Genomic DNA, 23,562 nt, shown 5'->3' with positions numbered 1-23,562 from the left:
GATCTTAAAATGGGGCAATTAATTCAACTGCAAAAGGGTTTCGAACTAATAAGTTGAGCTATAAATAATAACAGTTATCTAGAAAGTCAGAAATCGCTTAAATGCTCGAACCATAAATTTTTATTTATAAACTGTAGGAAACTGTAAGAAAGAGAACTAACTCCGCTGGTTCGAGGGCGGGAAACTGAACGCCTTGAACGACTCGCCCGCTCCGCCGAAGAACTTCGACTGGAACTCCACCCAGTGGAGCCGCAGGGTGTGCAGGAAGGCGCTCAGTCCCTCCATCATCACCAGAATGGCCACTGTGAGTATGGCCCAGGCGAAGAAAGTGGCCATCAGCACGGGCACACCATAGTACAGTGGCAGACTGTTCGCGAATCCCTTGGTCAGAACCATGTGCCACAGCACATCCGACAGCTGATCGTGGGCCAAGGAGAGGGCCCACAATCGCAGGTAGGAGGCTGTATGCGACACCGAACCCAGAACCGTTTCGATGGTGTGGATTCCGGAGTGAATCCAGATCTCCGACGTCTCGTGCTCCTCCTCGTTGTCAACGCTCCGCTGCCGGCTGGTCTCGCTGGAATCATCGTCGGTGTACCGCATCGTGGATCGCATTTCGGCGATCGTCTGGCGGCGCATCCTCTTGAAATCCCGTTCCCTTTCCTGTTCCATCTTCTTGCGACGCCGCATGAGATATATCGGTTTGCCGGCCAGCAAAATGGGTACCGTGCAAACGGCCAACGCTACTAGAGCGTACTCCACATAGCGCTCGTAAGGATACATACTATCCAGGCAGTTAGCCACCGTCTCTTCATTCTTCATCAGCATCATGTTGATGAAGGTGATCAGCACGGAGGGGGCACACGCAGAGTTGTAGGGCGCCGGCTTGTGGCCACCGAAGGCCAGCCACTTGTAGAAGATGAGGAAGACGAGGTAGCCGAAGAGGCACAACATGAAGATCATCTGCGGAATGACCACCAAAATGAGATCTGCCTTCCGCTTCATCAGCACACAATTCGCGGCAGCTAGGCCCAGGCCAAACATCATTTGCGTAATGCCCAGCACAATGGCCATCTTCATTTTCAACGAATTGGTCGTGGTTATCGAGTCCTGGCCGCAAACGGCCCACACTGGATCCATGCCCACTGGATACGGATCGCCCGAGTAGAAGTGCGGATGCGAAGAGTCTAGGGTCACATGAAAGGCGGGATCATACACGGTGGTCTCATTGTAGCGACATCTCCAGCTGGAACCGAAGAGATTGAAGCTCTTGGCCATGACTATGTTGTAGATGATGCCCATGTAGACGGAGAATATGCCCATGAGTAGGATTATGTAGCGTCCCGCAAATAGGATGTTCAGGATCTCGTTCTCGGAGGTCGAGGCAATCTGATACTTTTCGATCATTCTGTGCTTCCAAATCATGATCAGGGAGAAGAAGATTAGCAGAATGCCATGACCCAGGTCACCGAACATGACGGCGAACAGGAAGGGGAACGTGATGATGGTGTACGGCGCGGGATTCAGCTCCTTGTAATCGGCCATGCCATAGGCGTCTATGAGGTTCTGGAATCCCCTGGTGAACTTGTTCAGCCGAAAGTACGTTGGTGGCATATGATTGACCAGTCGGTTTTTCTTTATCAGTATGGCCCGCGCACCCATATCCTCGCCCGGCTGGATGTCCGCTTCCATGGGATAGGGAGTAGCATTTGGCATGGTTTTTGTATCTTCGTCTGCCACCTGCAGGTTATCATCCGATGAATCATCGTCATCATTGACATTATCTGCGCCCCCACTTATGCGGGAGGCATTTCGAAGGATGGTCCTCACTTCGGGCACATCAGACGATGGTATATACACCTCGGCCAGCAGATAGCGAGGCACCTCCACTCCGCCCACCAATCTCAGGCGATTCATCAGATCGTACACCCGCAGCGCCTTGCGCAGATTCACACGTACCACGAAGAGATCGAGACCAGCCACCTCCAGGATCTGGCGACGCATCAACTCCGCCTCCTTGAGGACCTTCTCCACGTTCACTATCTCCTGGCCCAACTCCCTGACCTTCTCCTCCCGCTGGCTCACCGAACTGGGGCAGTCGTAGAGGTTGACATGATAGTGCGCACATATCTTCAGCACCTTGGGCCAGATCAACGTGGAACTGGCCATCATGAGAATGGCGAACTTTCGTACCCTCTCCGGCTTGTGGCCATAGTGATATTCGTAGACCGGAGTGGAGATTTCGGAGAATCGAATGATCAGGTTGAAGGAGAACAGGCGGTAGAGCAGCAGTTCGAAGCTATAGAACTTATCAGCCCGGATGCAGCCGATCATATAGTTCAGATGCGACTGATAGGCTCCAGAGCTGGTCGTGGCATCCTGCACCAAGGTCATTATCGTGCTCTCCGAATAGAGCAGCTCGCTGCCCATGTCGGATGTCATATACTTGCTGGCCTTGGTCAAGGCGAAGCAGTGCTCGATCATGCGATTGCGACGACTCTCCAGTCGGTAGTAGTGCTCCGTCACGGCGCTGGCCTCCACATGGATGCGCTTCAGGCTATCCCTATACCTGCCCAGGTCCTTCTCCCTCAGTCGATTCTCTAGATCCACATCCGGATAGAACACCTCGTTCACATGCAACTGGACGATCTGGGCGTGCAGGTTGTCCACGACGCGCAGTAACTCATAGCACTGCGACACTTTCTTGGTGTAGAGGTGGTTCAGCAGGCGATCCTCGTCGTAGACATTGTTGAACTGCACGGCTCCGTGGTGACCCAGCTCAATGAGGCAATCGAAGGCGTTTTCCGTGTGCAGCAGCAGTTGGCACAGGTCCATGTCCTCGCTGCGGAAGAAGGACTTGACTTTCGTCTGCGGCTTCTTAAGTTTTCTCATGGTGGCGAGTGTCTTGTGGTTATACGACAAATATATTGCAAAAATAGATGTAGTACCGAAATGTGACACTCTCTGTCTTTGTTTCCTAAATAAAGATACAAGATACTATCAACTAACTCCTATAAAAATATATATTTTCTATATATATTGTGAACAAAGTTTTTGCTAAACATTTACCCGGCCACCTCTGTTTATTTTTCGACTTGGGTTCGGGTATTTGACTCCTGCTAATTGATACGTTTGCTTGCCTCTCCTATTGTTGGCTCTATTTTCTGGTTCTTTTTTTTCTGTTTTTAATTCGAGTAGCAAACATGTCCAAGACCAAGCTGCCCCTTGCTCGAGATCAACTGCAGATAATTTCATGGTTTGCATGCAAACTAGTTGCAGTTGCCACTACGGCCACGCCCACTCCGCCCACTCCGCAGCCCCCGTTGCCGCCACGGTAGAGTGAACCAAAAACTGGCCAACTGCAATTTATGCCCTTGTCTTCTCGGCTGGGAAAACTCATTGTCAGGCTGCACAGAAGTTGTGGGAATTCTTGCATATAGTTAGTAATTGCCCTATACCTAATATGTTATACATCAGTGGGTTTTATACCTAAGTTCTCACTTCAATTAGATTGTTACAAAACGCTCCACGGATTTATTATACAAATTAGAGTGCTGAGAACGTTCCAAAGAAATTGGTAATAATAGGTCTAATAAATCAAAGCAACGCTAAGACTTTCGTGAAGAATAAAAGATATTCAAACGATTTGTTGACATAACAGAACTAATTTTATGGCAGCAGTTTATGATCATTTAGTTTAACGATAAAGATTTGTTTACAAATTCGGGAATAAATTTACATATTCGACCAAGCCGTAACCAAAAAAGATCAAGAATAGAAAGTATTCATATGGAGCTTTGGAATTTGAATCAAACTTAAGCTATATTTAATGGTTTTTCATTTATACAAGGAAAACAAAGCGTTATTGTTTTCTTGTTGATACATATTACTTACACAAACATTTTTGTTAGCACTTTGTGGGAGCTTCATTTCATTTTGGCTGTGAAACATTTTCCCATAAAAATCGACTTCACATACAAAGCCATTGAAATTGTTTGGTAATTTGGCTGTGTGACTGACTGGCGACCCTTTAAAATGGGCTCGAAAAGCATTTTCGACTCATTAGCCGATGCTAAAAGGAAAATAGGCATTACTCACTCAATTGGAAATTGTTTTGAGCCCGTTCGCTCGATTGTTAGCACTTCCACGACAATGAAAGTAAAAGTGCCAAAGCCGAAACTGCACTTGATAATTTCTTTGGCAAAGCAATGGCCTGACAATAAAAGTGCTATTGCCATTGTTAAGCGGCAGTTCGATTTCATTAGACCTCTGGCCGCACAGAAATTAAGTCACCGAATTGAAAGTTTCGAAAGCAAAAGTGAACAAAAACGCGGCGGAAAGTTTTCACTTTTCAGCTGTGTGCGACAATTGCAGGCAATAAATCAAATCGAAATCAAAGTCACTTACAGAACAACGAGCTAACACGTGTTGTTGCCACCACATGAATGTGTCCAAAATAAACACAGAAACAATGTCAATTTGTAGCTGACGGCAAAGGTAGTTTTCGAGATTCATACTTGTATTTGAAGAGCTGTGTCCATAAGGGGAATCGTGTTGAGGAGTTCATTGTCTGCTTGAGTATTTTCATAAACTAATTTGCATTTCTCTTTTGCTTACTCATGTGTTTTTCTCTTTTGCTTTTTGCAGTGGTAATGTGATCGGCGATCTTCGGCAGCAATTAGAAGACTAAACAAAAGGTAAGCAGCAGCTGCCATCGATTTTGGCATTACGCCCGCGCACATCTATCTCAAGTCCCAATCCAATCCAATTCAATCCAATCCAAAACAATCCATTTTAACTCACTCACTTTTCGCGGCGGCAAAGAGAAAGTGCATTTCATGTTTCTGGCCTCTTGGCCAAGTCTGTAATTTGCCAGAACCCGCAATTAACGCCTAAACAGACTGGGCCCAGTTCTCTCTTTCAGCTTCAGTGTGGCAATGCCAATCAAGTGCGTGGATCCCAAATGAAGTGGACTTTGAAGTTAACATTTCATTTCGTTTCGTTTGCATGGCTTTTTAATTATAGGGAACCCGACTCATAAAACGCCGTGTGGGTGTTACCCCACAGAATTGGGTCAAGTTTGATGTGTTGGCAGGGAAAACTGGTAGCGAAAGTTGAAAGTGACATTTTTGGCCCTATTTTTCGGGGTGTTCTTAAAGTATCCGCCGCGTTTATAAATAGGGCAAAGTCCAAAACTTAGGTAATCTAACGCACCAACTTGGCTCAGCAGGTTCGTCGCTTAAGTCATTCGTTTCGGCCTCAGACGCCGGTGCGTTGACTTATCGCTATATAGACCCGTGGACTTGGCACCGTTACCAGCCAGACGGCCAAGAGTGGCTGCCTCAAATGCTGCCTGACGGCGGCTTCATTAAAATGTCTGCCTGCCAGATTGGCCCGGCCAAAACCGTTTTGTTGCTTTTTAAGAATACCTTTTAGTTAGACGGATAGGGTATCTTGAATATTTCTATTCAGTTTATAAATAAATATGTTCGTAATTATAAATTATAAAAACAATAAGGTAGCTAACAATGCTAGGATAGCTCTGTATTAACTGAATATGTATATAGGTGCATATTTATATATTAAAGGCGACAGGTATGCAAAATGCATATCCACTTAGAGTATTTCAAAGTTCTGGAGTCGGTTGAAAGAGCTCCTCTCGTTTGAAATTGAAACGTCTCTGTCTGGCGCGGCGAGTGCAGCGGCTGATGCGGCAACTAGTTGCGAGTACCTTGGCAAATGCATCATCGTCTGTGGCACGTTGTGGATGTCAGCTTATCTGCCCAGACGAACGCATCGCAGGGAGTGAGCGATAGGAGGGGGGGGGGGCTTAGCTTTAGGCGCGCTCAGGGTCTTTTGGTCTGAAGCTTCCGCCTTGGCCCGGTCAACTTCAACTTGAACATCAGCTTTGGCCGGGGCCTCGAGTTGGGCTCAAAACTCCAACGCCGCCACCAGCGAGCAATTTTCAATTTGCCAATTGTAGCAGTAAACTTCTTTATAGCTGTTCTTTCTCTCCGGCTTCTCGGCCGTCTTCTTGCCTTCTTGGCCATCTTCTGTTTGCCGGTGTACCGTTAGCTTGGGTGCTCATGTGGATTGGCTTTAGGTGTTTGTCTTGACTCCAGTTGTCTTGTCTTGACTCCACTTCACCTGTTCCCTCTGCGTGTGTGTGTGTGTGTGCGTGTGTGTTGGCCATGTGTGCGTGTTGGGCTGGCCTCCACTAATTTGCGACAATTGGCCATGCCATTAGCCGGGCTCTCGGTGGGCCGAAAGGGGCGTGGCACTGGCCATGGTCGGGCAGCAAGTCAGGCAGCGAAGTGAACCAGCATATATATCAATTTATCGAGGAATTCTGCCATGAAATTATAAATGCAAAGATCTTTCCTCGTTATTTTGTTTTTGGTGGGCCACTGGCCGCAGCGAGGGTTGTTACGGAAGTTCACTGTAAATTGGAATTCGGACATAATTGTAGATGATTTGTGTGTTTAAAGGAAATCATTTGTGGCGAGTTCCATGAAATCAAAGGTCGTTGATGGGATGTGATTCACTGACGTGTGGAATAGTTTAATAGTTTGATTATATTTTCCCTTGAAATCAGAGAATTTATTTGGTTGTAAAAGAGGAGAAATCGTGCAAGTAAGTATTAATTAAAACACATAAAATTAGCAAACAAACGCCAGGAGATTTACTATAGATATAAAAAGTTCTCGAAAACATAAAACGGCCATTGCTGTAAGAAAAGACTGCAATGGAGGTATCTTTAAAACACGATCCCAACTGATGCATTTCTAAGCCCGACGACCATAAAAACCTCTACCCATTAAGGCAAAACCCAAAACACCAATTAGTAAATGACCCTTCGGTCGGATTTATGTTCCATAAATATCGTACAATTGACAGACACTCGCCGTTATTCTTGCAGCGGTGGCAGCTCTTTGGCGTAACTGCGTAACTGCAGCGACCACAAATCTTGGGCAGCCACTTTCCGCTGATGAAAAAAAGGCTATAAAAAAGACTGCATATGGGTGGCAATTCATTAGACACACGCTGCTTTGCATGACTTCGGCTTAAGGTTTTTCCCTGAGTTCGTTGTTTTTTTCCTATTTATTTTTTCTTGGTTTTCGTTTGGCAACATGAACGGGCAAACATGACCCAAATTTCGCCTATGACCGCACACACATGGCTTGCACTGGCGTCCAGGCCCAAATGTTTCACCCCCACGGCGGGGGGCCCCCTCCCATTCCCGCATCCCAGCAAAGAGTGCGGCTCGAGTTCAAAGTGAAACTGTGTACTTTGATTGTTGTTCACATGACCGCGATGGGTTTGTCAGAACCTAATCAACACATCATCAATAACAGTGGGGCATCGCAACATTTTGGCGTTGCTGTTTGATTGGTTCTATGTTGGAGATTAATGATACACCAACAACACGAACAGCACTCGCCGAGAAATGCAAACACAGCATTGTGAAAATAAAACAGCAAACAAATGGCTAAATCAAATACGTCGGGATTAGGGGGCAACTTCGAATTGGACGTTGATTATGGAGTTGCCAAAACAAAAAAGCGGCTGAAAACTTAATGAAAGCCAAACTGAACAGTTTGTGGTTTTAGCAAATTTTTCCAGTGGCTCGGTGGTTTAGTGGTTTGGTGGTTTGGTGGTTTGTGTGGGTGTCGGTGGCTGTGGCAATCTGATTGCCACTGTCCACTGGCAATTTGATTGCCCCTCTGTGGCACTGAGTGGGTGCCACGGCTGCTGCAATTGATGCCTGCAATTATCCCCAAAAGCCACACGAACAATGCGCAAATTAAACGCAATAAACCAAATCAAAGAGTTGAGGGGAGCGGAATTCACTGGTAGCCGAGTAGGTGATTACGCGCTGAAAAATGGACAAACTGCAGGGGAGATAACGTGTTCATAAGAGGTTTTGCATTATATGCTTTATGTATAACCAACATTTTAAATTGTTTTTGTAAAACTAAACTACGAGATGAGTAATAGAAACGAGAATTTGCTCTAGTGAATGATGGAGCAGTGAGGCATTGGATAAAGAGGTCGATGGGCATACATCAGAGATGTGGAGTTGGAAGTAGGAAACTGTGTGGAGAGGCTCGTGGCTTTTAAAGGCGGCAGCTGGCGGCACGGGGTCGAAGTGGCTTGGGTTGCAAGCCCCGCGGCGGGGGACAATGTAAATATTTTACGCCACAATTGGCGCGTTGATTTGTTGCATATTAAACAACGGCCGCAGGCTGCGTAGGCCGCGCTCCACCGAAATAACATCGTACCACCGCACCACCGAGTGGCGCACCACCAGCGATAGCAACGTGTGTTTGTGGTGCAATTAGCCTTTTTTTTCCGCCGTGGATTTCTGTGGGGCATGGCATTGGTTATGGCTGCGGCGCTCCCGTAATTTGCTCATAACCCGGCTAATAGACAGCGTCAAAGGCCCGAAAGCCAAATTGGGTGTGTTCCACCTCTAGTGTGTTGCCACGTTATATGTGTGGCTAGCTGCGAACCGCCAGCATTTAGCTGCCACCCGATTGTTCAGATGGATGGTTTTCGAAAACGCCAACCGATTTTTGGCCACACTTGATGGCGGCCAAAAGCCGAGAAACACGCGCCAGCAAATTGACAGTGGGGCAGGGCCATAGACGTAGTGTTAGGTAAACTAACTACCGCCGTGATTAAGATATTAAAACAGCATAGCTGCAGTTAAGCCTCAGTTAACATATAAAGGGAATGCTATTTTCAATTCATTATTAATTACTTTCGACATAAATAAAACATTTAAGTGATTCTCGACGATCTTCATCTTTATCACGCAATCAGCCCGTCAAAAGTTGTAAGCGACCTTGGCTCAAAGCGCATTTTTGTGGCTTAGAAGTTGGCGCCTTGTCATTGTTTTTCCATTTGTTTTTATTCGTGGTTTTGTTGATTTTTTGGCTCGGTCTGGTGTGTAAATTCATGAATTTATTCATGCGCTCATTGCCTCAATTAATGTGACATTGAGCGCAATTTGCTGTTTGTCATTAATCTTCTTTTCAGTTTTTGGTTACGCTACAAAGGTGATTGCGATTGCTGGTCTGATTAAAAAGGGTTTCATTAAAATGGATGGGACAGGAAGTTGCTTGTCGCCTCAGCCTCAGCCTCAACATCGAGTTAATCAATTTTGTAAGAGGCTTGCCTGCTTGAGGATCTTTTGGCAGCGGATTTCGCATCGTACTTTGTGGCTGCCACACGTCCCAGCACTCGAACTTGCTTTCTGGCCCGGTTTTCTGAAATTGCCAACCATTGAGAGGGGCACGTATTACGTGCATTAGTATCCCTTTGTCACAGGGCCACAATGCACTTGCGGGAAAACCCTTCAGATTCGTTACAGTGTGTCGACGAGCATCTTGGCTGCAAGATTTATGACACTTTTGTTTAAGACCAGAGCACATGGCCAAAAACCTCAGAAACCTCAATGCAAAATCAATGGCGCTGATGGCTATCGCTTATTGTTGGCCCCCTTGTCAATGGGGTTTTGTGGCTTAATTCGCCTAGCCGAACTCTTTCCCTTTTGCTGATGGAGACGATATCATCAATGATTTATGCTTGACACGCTTTATTGAAAAGCCATGGGTTCGCTCTGTGCGATGTGCTCTGCGCTCTGTGCTCTGAATGGGGTCATCAGCTGATAGCATTCTGATTTATATGCGCCAACGGTTGACATTCATATTTTATCTGGCGGCGGAGCTTGCCACTTGCTGTGCTGCTGCTTCTGCTACTCCTGCTGCCTGTGCCTCTGTGCAACGTGTCGTATGAGTGACATTAGCGAGAATCCCCCAGCTAACAAGCTGCCATCTTCAGCCAGGAATAACAGTTAGACTTCATCTGGGTCTTCTTTCCTTTGCATGCACACTGATAAGGCCGCAAACAATGACAGCAGTAGAAGCAGCAGAGGAGCAGCAGAGGAGCAGAGGAGCAGCAGCATCAGTGGCAGTGGCAACCTGTCCCAGTCCCAGTCCCATTCCGAGTTCCATTCCAAGACCCCGGTCCATATGGAGCTGGGCACCCACCCCAAGAGATGCGACAACTCATGCCTCGATACACTAACCAAAAATACCACCTTTTCTGAAGGACAAATTCTTGTCAAATTTTACGTACCATTAAAAGTTTTATGGAACATTAAACTATATAGTTCTAAAAAAGCTGAAGCACACAAATTAATATTTGTAGAATTGTAAATTATTCTATATATAGTTTTTAAAACGTTTATGCTCAAGATACCACTTTTACTTAGTTACATAATTTCAAGACTTCCTAATTCGCAGTTAAAGATCTTCTGCCAGATGCATTCCATACGCCTGTCGCATTTTTGCTCACTGCACCGTCTGCGGCGTATACTTAACAGTAAAAATAAATATTTTACTATAAATCATGCATTAGAGTCGCCTGCTGGCTGTGCCCCATCCCCCCCCCTCCCCCCCCTTTCTCCCCGCCCCTGCCGTGTTCCCTGTCACATGTACGCCTGTGTCTGCGGCTGCGACTCACGACATTGCTCGGAAGTAACACACATTTAGCGCTTGGCAGTCACAGAAATAGTTTGGACTTGTGGCCCGCGGATTGGCACGGCTAAGAGATACCCGTTTTTGGCCAAGTGCCGGCAATGCTGGCTAAAACAGACAGCTGAAAGAGCAACAACCCAATGGCTAGAATGTGATTAGGCCTGACTCTTTAAGATTTTGTTTAATGATTTGGGGAAGTATTCGGTAAAGGGTACCTAAAAGTTGGATACAAATCTTAAAGAAATCAATTTAAATATTTAATAACATTAAATTACATTTTATTCAAGAAATATTATAATTTCTAGAGCTTTATATACCAATCAGTAGCTAAGCTAGCTTTAAATCCATACTGGCTAACTCAATCATCTCTGTTGATCAAAATATTTGCACACAGTCCTGTTGCTGCCTCATGGCATCGGTGACATTTAACTGGGAAAATGTTTATAAATAAATCGCTGGCGATATATTTGTGTATGGCACACGCAGCAGCAACAACAACAACAACAGCAAATGTGCGGCATAGCAGAGGCAACATATTACGTATACGACACGAGTGCCGCCGCCGGTGCGTTGCAATTTCCCAAAAGGCAGCAGCCGCAACGCATGCGCTATGGTCAAGGCAAGTCCTGGCCTCGTAATCGATGAGTACTCTGCACATTTGGTCAATAAACGCATTTCTGTCATTTTTCCGTGCTTTTACAGCTCCGATGGTTGCAATTTATGGCGCGATTTGTGAGCCGCAAGTTGGCAGCCTCGCAACTAGCAACTAGCAACATACAACTTACACGTTGCACATTGCACGTTGCGCTTGCCAAATACCATTTTCGTTTTGACTTTGACATTAATTTGTGTGGCTGGCAGCTTGGCCAAAAGCAACCAACCAACCAGGAAGTGCTGCTCGTAGATGGAAAGAGCATTCATCATTCATCTTTCCATATGCAAAGGAGCCCCATCCATTGGGGCACCATTGTCATTGGGCCAACTAACAAGCTGCAATCGATTTATGCGTGCAGCAATGATGATGCCACTGAGCCTGCGTGGAGATTGCTTTCGGCCAGGTTGTTGGCTCCACTGCCATTTTCCCGGCCGGGGCCCATGTCACATCATTATTTGTGCCACTGACTTTGGATGCGGATTCGGTTATTTATGGGTCTCTGGGTGAGACAACGGGGTATTTTCTCTCTCTCCAGCTTTAGTTTTGCGGATTTATTTTTAATATATTTTTGCCATTTTTCCGTTCGTTTTTCTTTTTTTTTGTATTTGTATTTTCCAAAGGTTTTCCTTTTGGCGTTTCGTTTGTTTTGTTTGCGACAAACCGCTTCAACGGTTTGGCTTATATCGGTAAATCACAAAATCTCCTTTGGCCCCTTAACAAGTGCGCAGAGTCGGCGGAGGAGATGAGTTGAGTTGAGTTGAGTTGAGTTAAGTTGAGTTGCCAGCCTTTTGTGGCCGAAACGTAGACGAGGCGAAGGTTTATTAAATTTATGCAAATTTTATTTATAAAGGAGGCAAGGAGTACCAGGTCTGCCTGGCAGGGATTGGGATTGCTGTGGACTCCCATCCGCTGTCGTCTCCATCCATCGATACTCCACCGAAACTCCTCCTCATGTTGTCAGCTGCAGTTGGCTTCCTACGCCTCATGTGTGTGCATCCCAACTCCTCGCTCCTCGCCCCCGTCGAATATTTTATGATTTTTGATTTAGTTTGAGAGTTGATTGGTTTTTAGAGACGTCAAAAACGTTGACATCGCTGACATGGCGCGGGCGTTGCTGCTCGATTGCCATGTCTTTATTACAATCAGCCGTGGCCGTCGGTTGGCAAAGGAGTTTCTCGATTTATATGCTAAATAGAGCTGCGTGAATCGGGAATCGAATTGACAGGCCCATCGAACTTGACTCAATCCGCATTGACCCACTAATACGGAAAAAATAATCACAGGGCCTAATTCAATTCAATTGCGGTTCATTAATCAAGCGGAGGGCATAATTAGGCCAGGGCCCAGCTAAGTGAAATAGTCACAGGGGCAACGCCCGGCCCAGGCCGCAGCTCGTTCCGATATTAAATATTAATTTTTAATTATGTCTGCAGCAGCGGAAACATCAAACATACCTGTCACAATTTTAATTGTTAACTGGGTCGAGCGGAGATCGAACCAACATTGATTAATATACGAGCTCCACTGGCAGCCGCCAAACCCAAAACAACAATGCTAGACTGGCGATAAACAGTGCAATGTGCTGCAGAGATACTCAATACCAATTCGCACAACAATGGCCAAATCGAAGAGATGGCTATTATGGGGGAATTGGGAATGCAACAATCCTATAGAAATAACAACAACAGGCACGGCAGCAAAAACGTGGGCGTGTGATTAAAAAATAACAAGCTTAAAATGCGCATAAATAGCAATCGAAGATTAAAAAAAAACCATTGAAATATAGCACAATAAATGTAGGTAAAATTGGTGAGACCATGCATATATATGAATTGTGCTTTCTTAATACTCAAATAATTGAACTCAACAAGGAGTTTGCGGAAAAATATTAAAGAAATTGCTAAAAGCCGAAGCTACACAATAAATAAACAAAATAACTATTTTTGAAAAGGCATTGAATGTGCATTGTATCAAAAATGTTTAATTAAAGAAAATTAAGTATTCAATAAAATAAAAAACTGGGTAATAAATGTGAATAACCGGAATATGGTATTTGTATATTAAATTGGTAAATGAGAAAAGTTAGTTTAATCCTACGATTACATTAAAATAATCATTTGCAGTTAAGCTATATGAAAAGTATCCATTTAAGCAATCAGTGGCAAATAAACGAATCAAGTGTTTAATTTGCAATTGAACAAATTGATGAGGAACTAAAAAGAACTATTTAATTTATAAAAAGGGTTCCACATACTGCACTTCAGTGCGAAAACAAACACATTGTCTGTGACATTAAAGACTTTAAAAAAAGGGTTGACAGCAGAAAGTCAAATGGAATACCATATGAACAAACAAAAGTCAACTGTCGTATGGAGTCAGACGACTATTTTGATGGTCAGTAAAAATATGAAATGAAAATAAATCCCGATAGACATATAGATTGACGGGTAGATAGATCCGAAGTGCAATTAAACGGAAGGGGGAAAAGTGGAAAACACGACAGCTGTAAATCGATATCTTTGCTTGGAGTTGAGCAGGAGAGAGAACTTGACCACAAGTGAATGACCTTTTGGAAAACGTTTTCTCCGTCGGCAAGTGTCACTTTAACCCCATCTCGCCCTACCTACCTATTCCCATCTCCATCCCCATCTCCAGCTACAGCTCCAGCTCCATCTCCAACTCCATCAGCATCTGCAGGCACACGCCCACTCCCAGAGTTGCCAATTTAACACCTTTCTATTCTGCGTGGCTGCCTTTTACTTGGCTCACGCGTCCCAGCGTTACATTTCAATTGTTTAGCCCAAAAAAGGCAAGAGGCCAAGGGAAACAGAAACAGTTGTGGCGAACAATTAACTTACAGCACTAATGTTTCACGCCACATCGATATCCGATCCGTATCAATAACTCTATCGGTATTCATTCTGACACACTGCCCTTTGGCTCATCTTGGGGATTTTTGGATTTTTGTATTTTTGGCTTTTAGTTTCGGTTCATTTACTTCCTCATTGTTTGCCGATGCTGCAAAGAGAAAGGCTTTGCAATTTCAATTTGCCTTGCCGGGCTAATTACTTAAGCGAAATATGTTTGTGTTTGGCAACAGCAATTGGCCTAAAACAAAAGCAGCACGACACACACACATACACACCCCTTTTGGTCAATGGATGATTAATGGGTCGCCACAGTCCCCAAGGACAGTCAACCACTGACACTTGAACACAAACTTTCAACCAACTGGTAGCATTCTGAAAGAAAATCGATTTCTTCAAATTTGTATGCATATTATTTTATTTATAGTTTGCACCTAATGCATAAGTGCACTATTAATTTCCAAAGATATTAAAATCGAAAGATTCAAGACCATCCCTGATTTTTGCGAGTGTAGAAAGAGGCTCGGCCACTGCAGGATCGTTCGTTGCGATTCGGATCGTTCGTGGCTTAGTCACCTTGCCGGCATTTTGTCGCATTGAAAATATATAAATTCAAATTGTGTCAATTACGTCTCTGCCGCGTTCGCTGTCTGTCGCTTATCGTTGGCACATGGCAGCGGGGACTTTGTCCGTCCGTTCGTCTGTCTGTCCGTTTGTCTGTCCGTTCGTTTGTCTGTCCGTTTGTCTGTTTGTCCGACTGTCAGATTGTCGGTGAGCTGGATAGTCGGACTGACTGGCTGACAAACTGCTGAGCTGCAGTTGGACTTGAGCGGCCTGCTGCACTGCAGTCGGCCAAGTTTGACAAACCTGCGGCGAGAGCAGGCAACTTTTAGCCATGAGGCTAAAACTGCAACTGCAACTGCGACAGTGCCTGCTGACATGTCTGCAAGTTGTCAGCGGTGGCGATGGTGGCCAAGTGGGGGAGTGGTGCAGTGGGTTTGGCATTGGGCGAATTTATTATGCCCGGCTTACCAGAGGGTGGCTCGAGTGCGCAAGATTGTCGAAATTCCAAAGCAATCTGTGAATAGACTTGTATCTTTTTGGTTGGGAGAGTAGAAAACAAGGAAATATGAATTGAAATAATTTAAAATTGTAGTTTGTCAAACGTTTTACAAAATAATTCTCTAAATATTTATAACTTGCTATACAATCTTTAAACTCCATTAACTACCCGCGGTTTACGCAAACGGATGTGTGTTTTCGATTGCCCTGGGGGGTCCTTTTGGGTCTAATTGAGTTTATAGATTCTGCAGTTTTTGATTCTGATATCGTGTTTCCAACGTGAGGCTGGGGCTGATGTCATCCGTAGCCTGGGGGCTGCGATCAAGTAGAACAGCGAGCAACAGAGCCGCAAAAGAGTAAAAGTTGAAGTGGCACGAAGTATGTCACGGAAATGACTTGGTTAAAATGCGTGCGAGAGCACTCTGTCTGCTCCAGGGTGTGGATGGCCCTGCATCCATAAATGTATCTGCATTAATAAACCAAATAGAAATCGAAACGGAACGAATTGGTTGGAGGCCTGCAGCGAACAACAACAGAGCCAAGACATCCCAGACATCCAAGACATCCTTTAATGGCCAAGTTAGTCACTCAGTCGGCCGTCGTTGTTGTTGTTGTGGTTGCTCTTCTTGCCACTTGAACATGCAGCGCGGTGCCCCGACTAAATGCAACTCTCAACGGGCCGAAGGGACTAGACACGACAGCAACAGCACAACATCTGCAAAATGGGCAAAAATAAAATCAAGAAAAATAAAGCAGGCAACAGCAATGAACGCATCGTCAAACATATAGACCAGGCTATATGTGCTATAACTCATTAATATTAAATGCCTGTGCCAAGACAAGCCCCTCAGCCAGAAAGGAAAATACATATAGTATAGTATGTGGCAAGACAGATGCCCGAGGAGATGGAGTTGGAGTTGGATATGGATGTGGAGCTGTGCCTGGAGTTGGAGTTGGAGCTGGAGATCCCTGTCCCTGGACTCGCCTTGACGTTCGCTTCGTTACAAAATTTATGCGCATTTTGTTTCAATTTCATACACACACGTGACTTGTAAATTATCCATTGATGTGGCAAAGGGAAAATAAAACAGAAAGAAGGCACCCAGCACACATGATGGCATGAGGAATTTCACATCGGGAGGCAACACAACACAACACAACAGACACAGACACAGACTACAGATTTGCCAGATCCTCTTGGCACCAAAGATAATTCCTGCTGGCGACAAAGAAAAACGCAGACGAGTGCCCTTGAAATCGCTTGGAAAACAGATCAGTCAGTTGGAATTTATGAAATAAACAAATAGAGGTACAAATACATATATTAAAAGGCACCAAACAAAAGTTCTATAATGAACAAAAATATTTACTATAATATAGCTTAATGTAAACTGCTAGTCTTGTAATATCCATGTTTTCTTTGTTTATATATCCATTTTATAAAACTACCCTGACTTGGAGTATGCCAAAATTGCGAAAGTCGCCCGGGCAGATAACTTTCAAGTGACACAGGAAGCCAAAGGAAAGGGAACTGCTGTAAGTAAGATAAATTTGTGGCGGCAACTGCAGCGAAATTATGTCACGAGGGCCGAGACCGAATAAAAACATAAACTCCAGCGGAGGAAAGGAAAGGAAAAGTTAACCCAAAGAACGGTGACAGCACCCATGGAGCACACACAATAAAAGCCAAATAAATATGTGAAAAAAAAGTGAAAATGATGACACGTTATGGCCGTGGTTGTTGTGTGAAAGTGTGAAGTGTGTGTGCTGAGTGTGTATCATAAATACGCATATTAGCCTCGTTTTTATGTGGGGGACGCTTAATGCTTCCGTCGCCCCAAGCCACTCAAACCCCTCCCCCAAATACACATCTCTGTGTAGGAGGTCGCTCGCACACTTTTTTCCACTGTGTAGCTGTGCACTTTTGTCTCGCTGTCAACGGAGCATACAGCATGTAGTTCTCATGCTGTAATTAAGCTTAATTACCTGTGTCAACAGCACAGGGCAAGATGATTTTGACGGATTTCACTTGATGGGCACGCAGGAAATATTCAATCTCTCTGGCCACCATGCTCCACTCCCAGTAAACCCAGCAAACCCAGCAAACACAGTGGACAGTAGACAACAGACAGCAGACATCATGTGAAGATGTGTTGCCCTCATCTGTTTCTGTCTGCGTTTCCTTTCGGTAATTATTTGCATGCAACTCCAACTCCAGCTCGTGCAGCCCGTTCTGTGGTCAGCATTAAGCCCTGAACTAGTCCCGCACTCAAATTACCCACATATACATACGTTCTGACCCGATCCGAGCCGTAGGCACTGCTACAAACAAGTTAATACAACGTTAAATCAATAAATAATAAAAACTGATTTGATATCCCCACATAATATATTTTTATATCAATTCAAATCAGCACAGCTTCTAACCAACATTTGCTTTTAAGCGCAGTGTTTTATTTCCAACTCCAAATAGATGTTAGCATAAGTTTTCCCTGAGTGTACGAGTCGTACACTTCAGCTTGTAAGCTGAAGATTTCTGCTCATCTCTGCTCTTCTCGTGCGGCGGTTGATTTTTATGGTTTCATTAGTGGCACACACACTCTTGGCTCCGCACCTCACCTCTTCCTCAACGGCTATCTATGTTGTACGTACTACGTATCCATGGCTCTTCCCGCCAAGAAGTGCAGAGCTTCTCCGCGAGATCCGAGGCCTGGCATCTGGGCATGCGTAGTCGACTCCGTTGGCCTGTGTCCACGTCTCTGGCCCGATTGCCATGCTCTTCTGCGCTGATTGCGGCCTGAGAAAATTCTACTGACCCACAGAACTTTAACTTTTTGAGTGGCATTGTTCAATTTAGCTGCAGACAGCAACCACAACAACAGCAACAACAACGATGGTAATGGCAATTACAATACCAACACAACGGCAGACAAGTAAGAAATTTCACAAGCCTGGCGGCCATTTTTCTCCTCAATATCAGAGGCCTTCGTAGGCAACCCCCATTCCATTCCCCATTCTTTGGACTCTGCGGTTTTTAGGCTTTCTAGTCTTGGCCGGACTGTAGTTTTGATTTTTTATGGACTAGTTACATGTGTGGTGATTATTAACTGGCAACAAAATAGCAGGGTAGCATTCTTGATTGGGAATCAAATCAAGGTAAGGCATAAAGATTTAAATATATGTTCTGCCATTTTAAAGTCACTTTAAAGCAAGCATTAAAAGCAAGAATACCTTAAATAACATTCAAAATTCAATTGCCCGTTGGGAAAGCCTATTAGCTCCCCCTGAACTTTCCCAAAAACTAAAACCATTTAAAGTTTAAGCCCATTCGATGCCGGCGAGACTCAAAAAGTCCGCCACTTTAGACCGCAAATGGGAATAAAGCGAAATGGAAATGGCTCGGAACGAGAAAAGCCGCGACCTGTGCGACACATTTGAGCAGTCAATTTCAATAATTTGGAGCAACATTTGGCCAGTAACGACTGCAGCAGTGGCGTTTAGGAATTGCGGAAATTGCCTATCGAAATGGAAAACATTTTCATTATTTGCCAACCTGGCCGGACTGGTCATAAACAAGCTGCGCCCAGGTGGGCGTATGTTTGGAAATTTATGGCAGAAAACATAAATTCGTTGCTACGCTCGGCTGAAACATATTTTTGTTTGCTATTTTGCTAGTTTTTCGCGTGAATTGTCAAGCCGCCTGGCAATATTTTACATTTTTCCCAAGCACTCGACGCGTTGACATTGCCATTGATTTATATGAAAAACGGGTTCAAGACGCTTGTCGATTTGCCCAAAATGGTTTTTACATTTTCTTCCTGCTTACGTTTAATTAATTGAGGCTGGCTGGCAACCCCCAGCGTTTTTCATTTAATTTATATAAACGTGGCCAGGACTAAGGTTCTTGACATCCATTCATTACCGAAACAAAACCGAAACACCACAAAAAAAGTGCCCGAAAAATGTGTTAAAAGGTGTGTTCAAGTTGGCGCACCGCACCTCGTGATTTATGCTATGCATTCAAATGCAATTTTTATTTTTTGGGGGCTGCCTGCTATATGCTACATGCAGCAGCCATAAATATGTCAATATAAGCGGCTCGACAACAGCCGCAGCAATAGCAGGAGAACAACGAAAACATTTCAATAAAAATCAAAATCAATAGAGGCAAAAAGATCGAGTGAAATAAGCAAAAATTCGAAATCATTCACCGGACGCTATCAATTTTTATAAGCCATTGTTGTTGTTTTTTTGGGTGGCAGATTGGGGGGCAGATTGAGGGGCAGATTGGGGGGATTGAGTAATCGGTTATCCAGGCACTGCCATCTACCATGTCATTGCCAGCCAGTTTTTGTTTCAGTTTTCAGCTTTTCAGTTGCCATGTGGTGTGTGTGTGTTGTGTGTGCCTGCCCAGGTGTGCGGCTGCAACACACGAGCCCACGAAAACGGAACAGACCCAATTTTGTTGAATGACTATGACACTGCTGAAGGTGCCCGTGCCCCAGCAGCCGCCCCGAGCACAGCAGCACAACAACACCGCTGCCACATAGCGCATGACTCAGGTTCAAGTTGCCGCACAATCAAAATCGCCCGGGTGTCTGTCAGCCAACCAGCCAGCAAGTCAGCCAGCTACATAGCTCGTTCATTTGGGCCATGTAATATGCCGCATATTGGGCTCACCTGAAATATGCAAAAGATCCGCTGGAGAGGAAATTGCGGGAGGTTCCAAGTCCATGGGGTGGAAAATGGATTTGCTTGCGATGGGAGGACGCCAAAGGACTAGCCAAAGGGGGGAATCATCAATGTGTAAGCATAAATAGTGCACTGAATTTACCATATTGTTGCAGATACCCAAGGGCAATGAATACAATGTAGCTTAAACTCTCTGATTTGGGTTTCAAATAAAAATGTAACCATTTTAAAATAAATTATGTATTTAAGATTTCAGTACTTTGTAGCTATATATTTCTGACCCACATCTGATTAATAAAACAAAATACTATTTTTTAAATTAAAGCACATAGAAAAACAAAACAAGAGCGAGCGATTTGAAGGCAGCCAATCGGGGTAACCCACATGACCAACTGACTGAATGAGTGTCAAAGCTATTTTGCGCTAATTGCCTTTTACGATTACGATTATTTTCACATTTGGCCAACACACAAAGCCAACTTCGACTCCTCCAAGTAACCTCACGTGACCCCTCCGCGCCACAAAGCACTCGTGGTCCCATTAGGCCATATTTTTTGGCCCAAATTCTCGGCTGGCTCTTCCTGCAGGCCAAAAACACTAAAACACTTACAAGCACGCATGAATACATGGTGGCAAATTATATTGGGTACTAGGTCAGCATGCCAAGTCACACAAGGCATTTCAAACAAGATATATACTTTATATTAGATTGTGTACATATATAATAAAATAGAATCAGCAGATCATTTAAAACTTTTATTTCTTTAAATTTTATAGATTTAATTTATTTACATTTAAGTGAAAAAGTCTGTTACTGGAGTTAAACCTATTGAATATAATTACCATAATTTCTCTACATGTACCACATAAGAAATAGATAGATTGTGGAGAAGGTTGAGGTGGGCCATGCACGAATGCGTCGCATTACACACAGATACTCGCACAGATACTCACGCAGATATTCATACTGATACTCATACAGATACTCATACAGATACTCATACAGATACTCATACAGATACTCATACAGATACTCATACGAATACTCACATGGAGGACCGTGGATATGTCTTTGCAGCCATGGCACGCAACATATTCGCTTATTAAATTGAATTAAATTTTTCGTACGTTTTATTTGCGGGCCGCGACGTGAGACAGCTATGCGGATGGGGATGGGTTGGAAAAAGGTGGAAAAAGGGGGAAAATGGGGGGTTTGGATTGGGGAGGCAGCAATGTGGGGTGCTGGAGCTGCCGCTGCCGTTGTGGGTTAATGTCAAAGATGGGGCCAAACCACACAAATACACAATAATAACCACCACAACAGCAAAAGAGCGGCTGGCATTCCGGCTTAACTTTTGGTTATTACGCTCAATTATGGCCAACGGGTCAGAGAGCAAATGAGAGTGGGCCCAAATAACTCTTTGGCCAGGGGACAATGCAAAAGCCATAATTTCATTAGGTGCATGACCCACTAACTAAATAAAATAGCAATTAATGTGGCACCGACTGTTTGGTTTGAGGTGAATAACAAACTACTCGTATACGCAATCGCACTTATTGATTATACGGTTTTAGTAATTAATGTTCAATTAGTATTTTCAAATTAATACTAAGAAATCATTTGTAAATTTATAAATATGGCACTTAGCTAACATGGGAAAACGAATTAAACAAAAATCATCAGGTACAAAAAAGTTAAACAACAAACACTTTTAAGTACCTACATCATATACACAATTTGGGAAGAACAACTATTTATCCAACAATATTATTCCTAAGAAGATTATTTATCCAAGCAACAGGTACTTCCTAGCACAAATCCAAAATGTTTGTTTAATAAATTAATTACCTTTTAAGCAGCCACAAGCAGGCAAGCGATTTTCAATCTTTTGCTGGCGTGCAAATAGTTAATCATGCAGCCAACTCAGAACTCAGGTGGGACTTTGATGTCTCATCTTGTGGCCGTCTAGCGCATGTCTAAAAATAAATAGATATAAACACAAACATTGGGCAGAAGAATCTGAAAGCAGCATCAAGAACAAAAGCAATGTCAGCATCAAGGTAAGCTGCGATATGCTGTAATTGCCAGCAGAGCTCAATGGCGAGTACTTGCCGGATGATGTAACTATAGACAATAAATGGCTTGGAGTGGAGATTATTTGTCAGGCGAGGAATGGGTTGAATGGGGTCGGGTAAATGGCCATGCAGGCAAGGATCATCGATTCGAAGGCCAAGGTCATCGCACATTCCATTGAAGCAAGTTTTCGAGTAATCAGAGATGTAAATAAGATAAGATTTTACCTGAATCCTTAATCATTCTTAAGATATAAAAGCTGCATCTATCACATTTTCGTAAAATTTACAAATTTAAAGGAAAATCGTTTAAAATATAAATAAATAAAGTAATCACATCCCTTCTCCGCACATAAATATTATATGGCTTTTCCCACGCGAGGATGCCACATAAAATCCAATTATTGAATGTGTGCCAATATTTTAGGACAGCTGCTCAAAAAAAGCGCCATTAAAGCGAGATCCATAAATACCATCAGCCATTTGGCGATATATTAAGCTGATGTCGGATCAAGTTGAAGGCGATCATCATTGTGGTGTAGAAGAGCGCCAAGGTCAGCGGAGTCATCTGCGCGAGGTGGGAGCCCGACTTCTAGCGGTCTTAATGGTTCCGATGGCTGCAATGGATGCTAAAGCATTCCTACCAATATACCCATATAAGTTTCTCTTTCCCGTTGATTTTTATCGCAGCCAGTTAATGGACATTTCAATTGCACGTTCGGGGCGTGAGTGGGGGCGTGGCCGGGGCTCTGTCAAGGAAGTGCAGCCGAGATTGAGCATTCAATATTATAATTGATTGCGGCTCAAACGAATCGAGAGGTGTGTGTATATGTGTGTGTGTGTGAAAACAAAGGAAAAGCACTTCGCTGGGAAACTTGGGGAAAACTTGGGGAAACTGGGGAAAGTTCGGGTAGTTGTATCATTCAGAGGAAAAGAATGCAGCACGTGTCCAAACCAACTGACAGATGTGCCTGAGCATAAATAACAAATTGATTGGCCAAATAAACATATTTACTATACGTCGTGACTGACTGCCTGAGTCTATGCAATCAATATGCAAATTGGCTAATAAAAGCCCATGGACGCAATGCCGGTATGGCCATATATCTCAAATGATCATGATAATGATCGCCGCGATAATTATCAGCTTATCCCACGTATGGTCAGAACATGAGGCAAAGAGCTCTAAGCCAAGGTTATACGATTTTTGCCTAATATTTTTCATTTTTTTTGTATTTTTTCGGAATTTTTTCGGTCTAGCGGAGCAAACAAGTCGAATCTTTGTTTGCCGTAAACCGAAGAAGCTGCCAACTGACGATATTAGTCAAAGCTAAATAAATCGTTGCTGTGGATTTTTCACTTTCATCACGCTTGACGCTATAATTAAGCGAATGCGTAATATTTGCACAGTTTCTTTCTTTCCACATTTATGTTCGATGATTTGCCAAAAAAAAAACGTAGCCGCTTGAGGGTCAAGTGCATGAAATTCGCCATGTTACGCGATCGGACCACCAATCTGTGTCGATAATCACGATGATAATGCAATGTAAATCGTAATTAAAATCAACAGATGGGAAGGGCAGTGCAGACGTCGATGTAGATGTAGTTGTAGTTGTAGATGTAGATGTATGTCTCGGTTGTTAGCCAACTTGTGTTCTAGACCATGTTT

General features: G+C 43.9%; 2 protein-coding genes across 2 annotated transcripts in view; one reads left to right on the top strand and one right to left on the bottom strand.

The window, feature by feature from the left end:
- Positions 1-23,562, top strand: part of LOC122613188 — a 77,786-nt gene that overhangs the window by 30,698 nt on the left and 23,526 nt on the right. Inside the window, exon 4 of the mRNA XM_043787237.1 lies at positions 4,648-4,697. The gene's annotated coding sequence lies outside the window, so the exon portion shown is untranslated. The remainder of the gene's footprint in view (positions 1-4,647; positions 4,698-23,562) is intronic.
- On the bottom strand, positions 98-3,042 carry LOC122613185 (V-type proton ATPase 116 kDa subunit a). Its single transcript, XM_043787234.1, has one exon. The coding sequence runs from the start codon at positions 2,890-2,892 to the stop codon at positions 157-159; it is 2,736 nt and encodes a 911-aa protein (XP_043643169.1). The 5' UTR covers positions 2,893-3,042; the 3' UTR covers positions 98-156.

The sequence above is a fragment of the Drosophila teissieri genome, chromosome 2R (genome assembly GCF_016746235.2).
Source record: "Drosophila teissieri strain GT53w chromosome 2R, Prin_Dtei_1.1, whole genome shotgun sequence".
NCBI lineage: Eukaryota > Metazoa > Arthropoda > Insecta > Diptera > Drosophilidae > Drosophila > Drosophila teissieri.
The sequence above is the reverse complement of the archived record's forward strand: the minus strand, read 5'-3'. Positions and strand labels throughout refer to the sequence as shown.

What these genes read in the sequence shown, in the direction of transcription:
- LOC122613185 (XM_043787234.1), bottom strand. Translation starts at nt 2,892, where the DNA reads ATGAGAAAACTTAAGAAGCCGCAGACGAAAGTCAAGTCCTTCTTCCGC.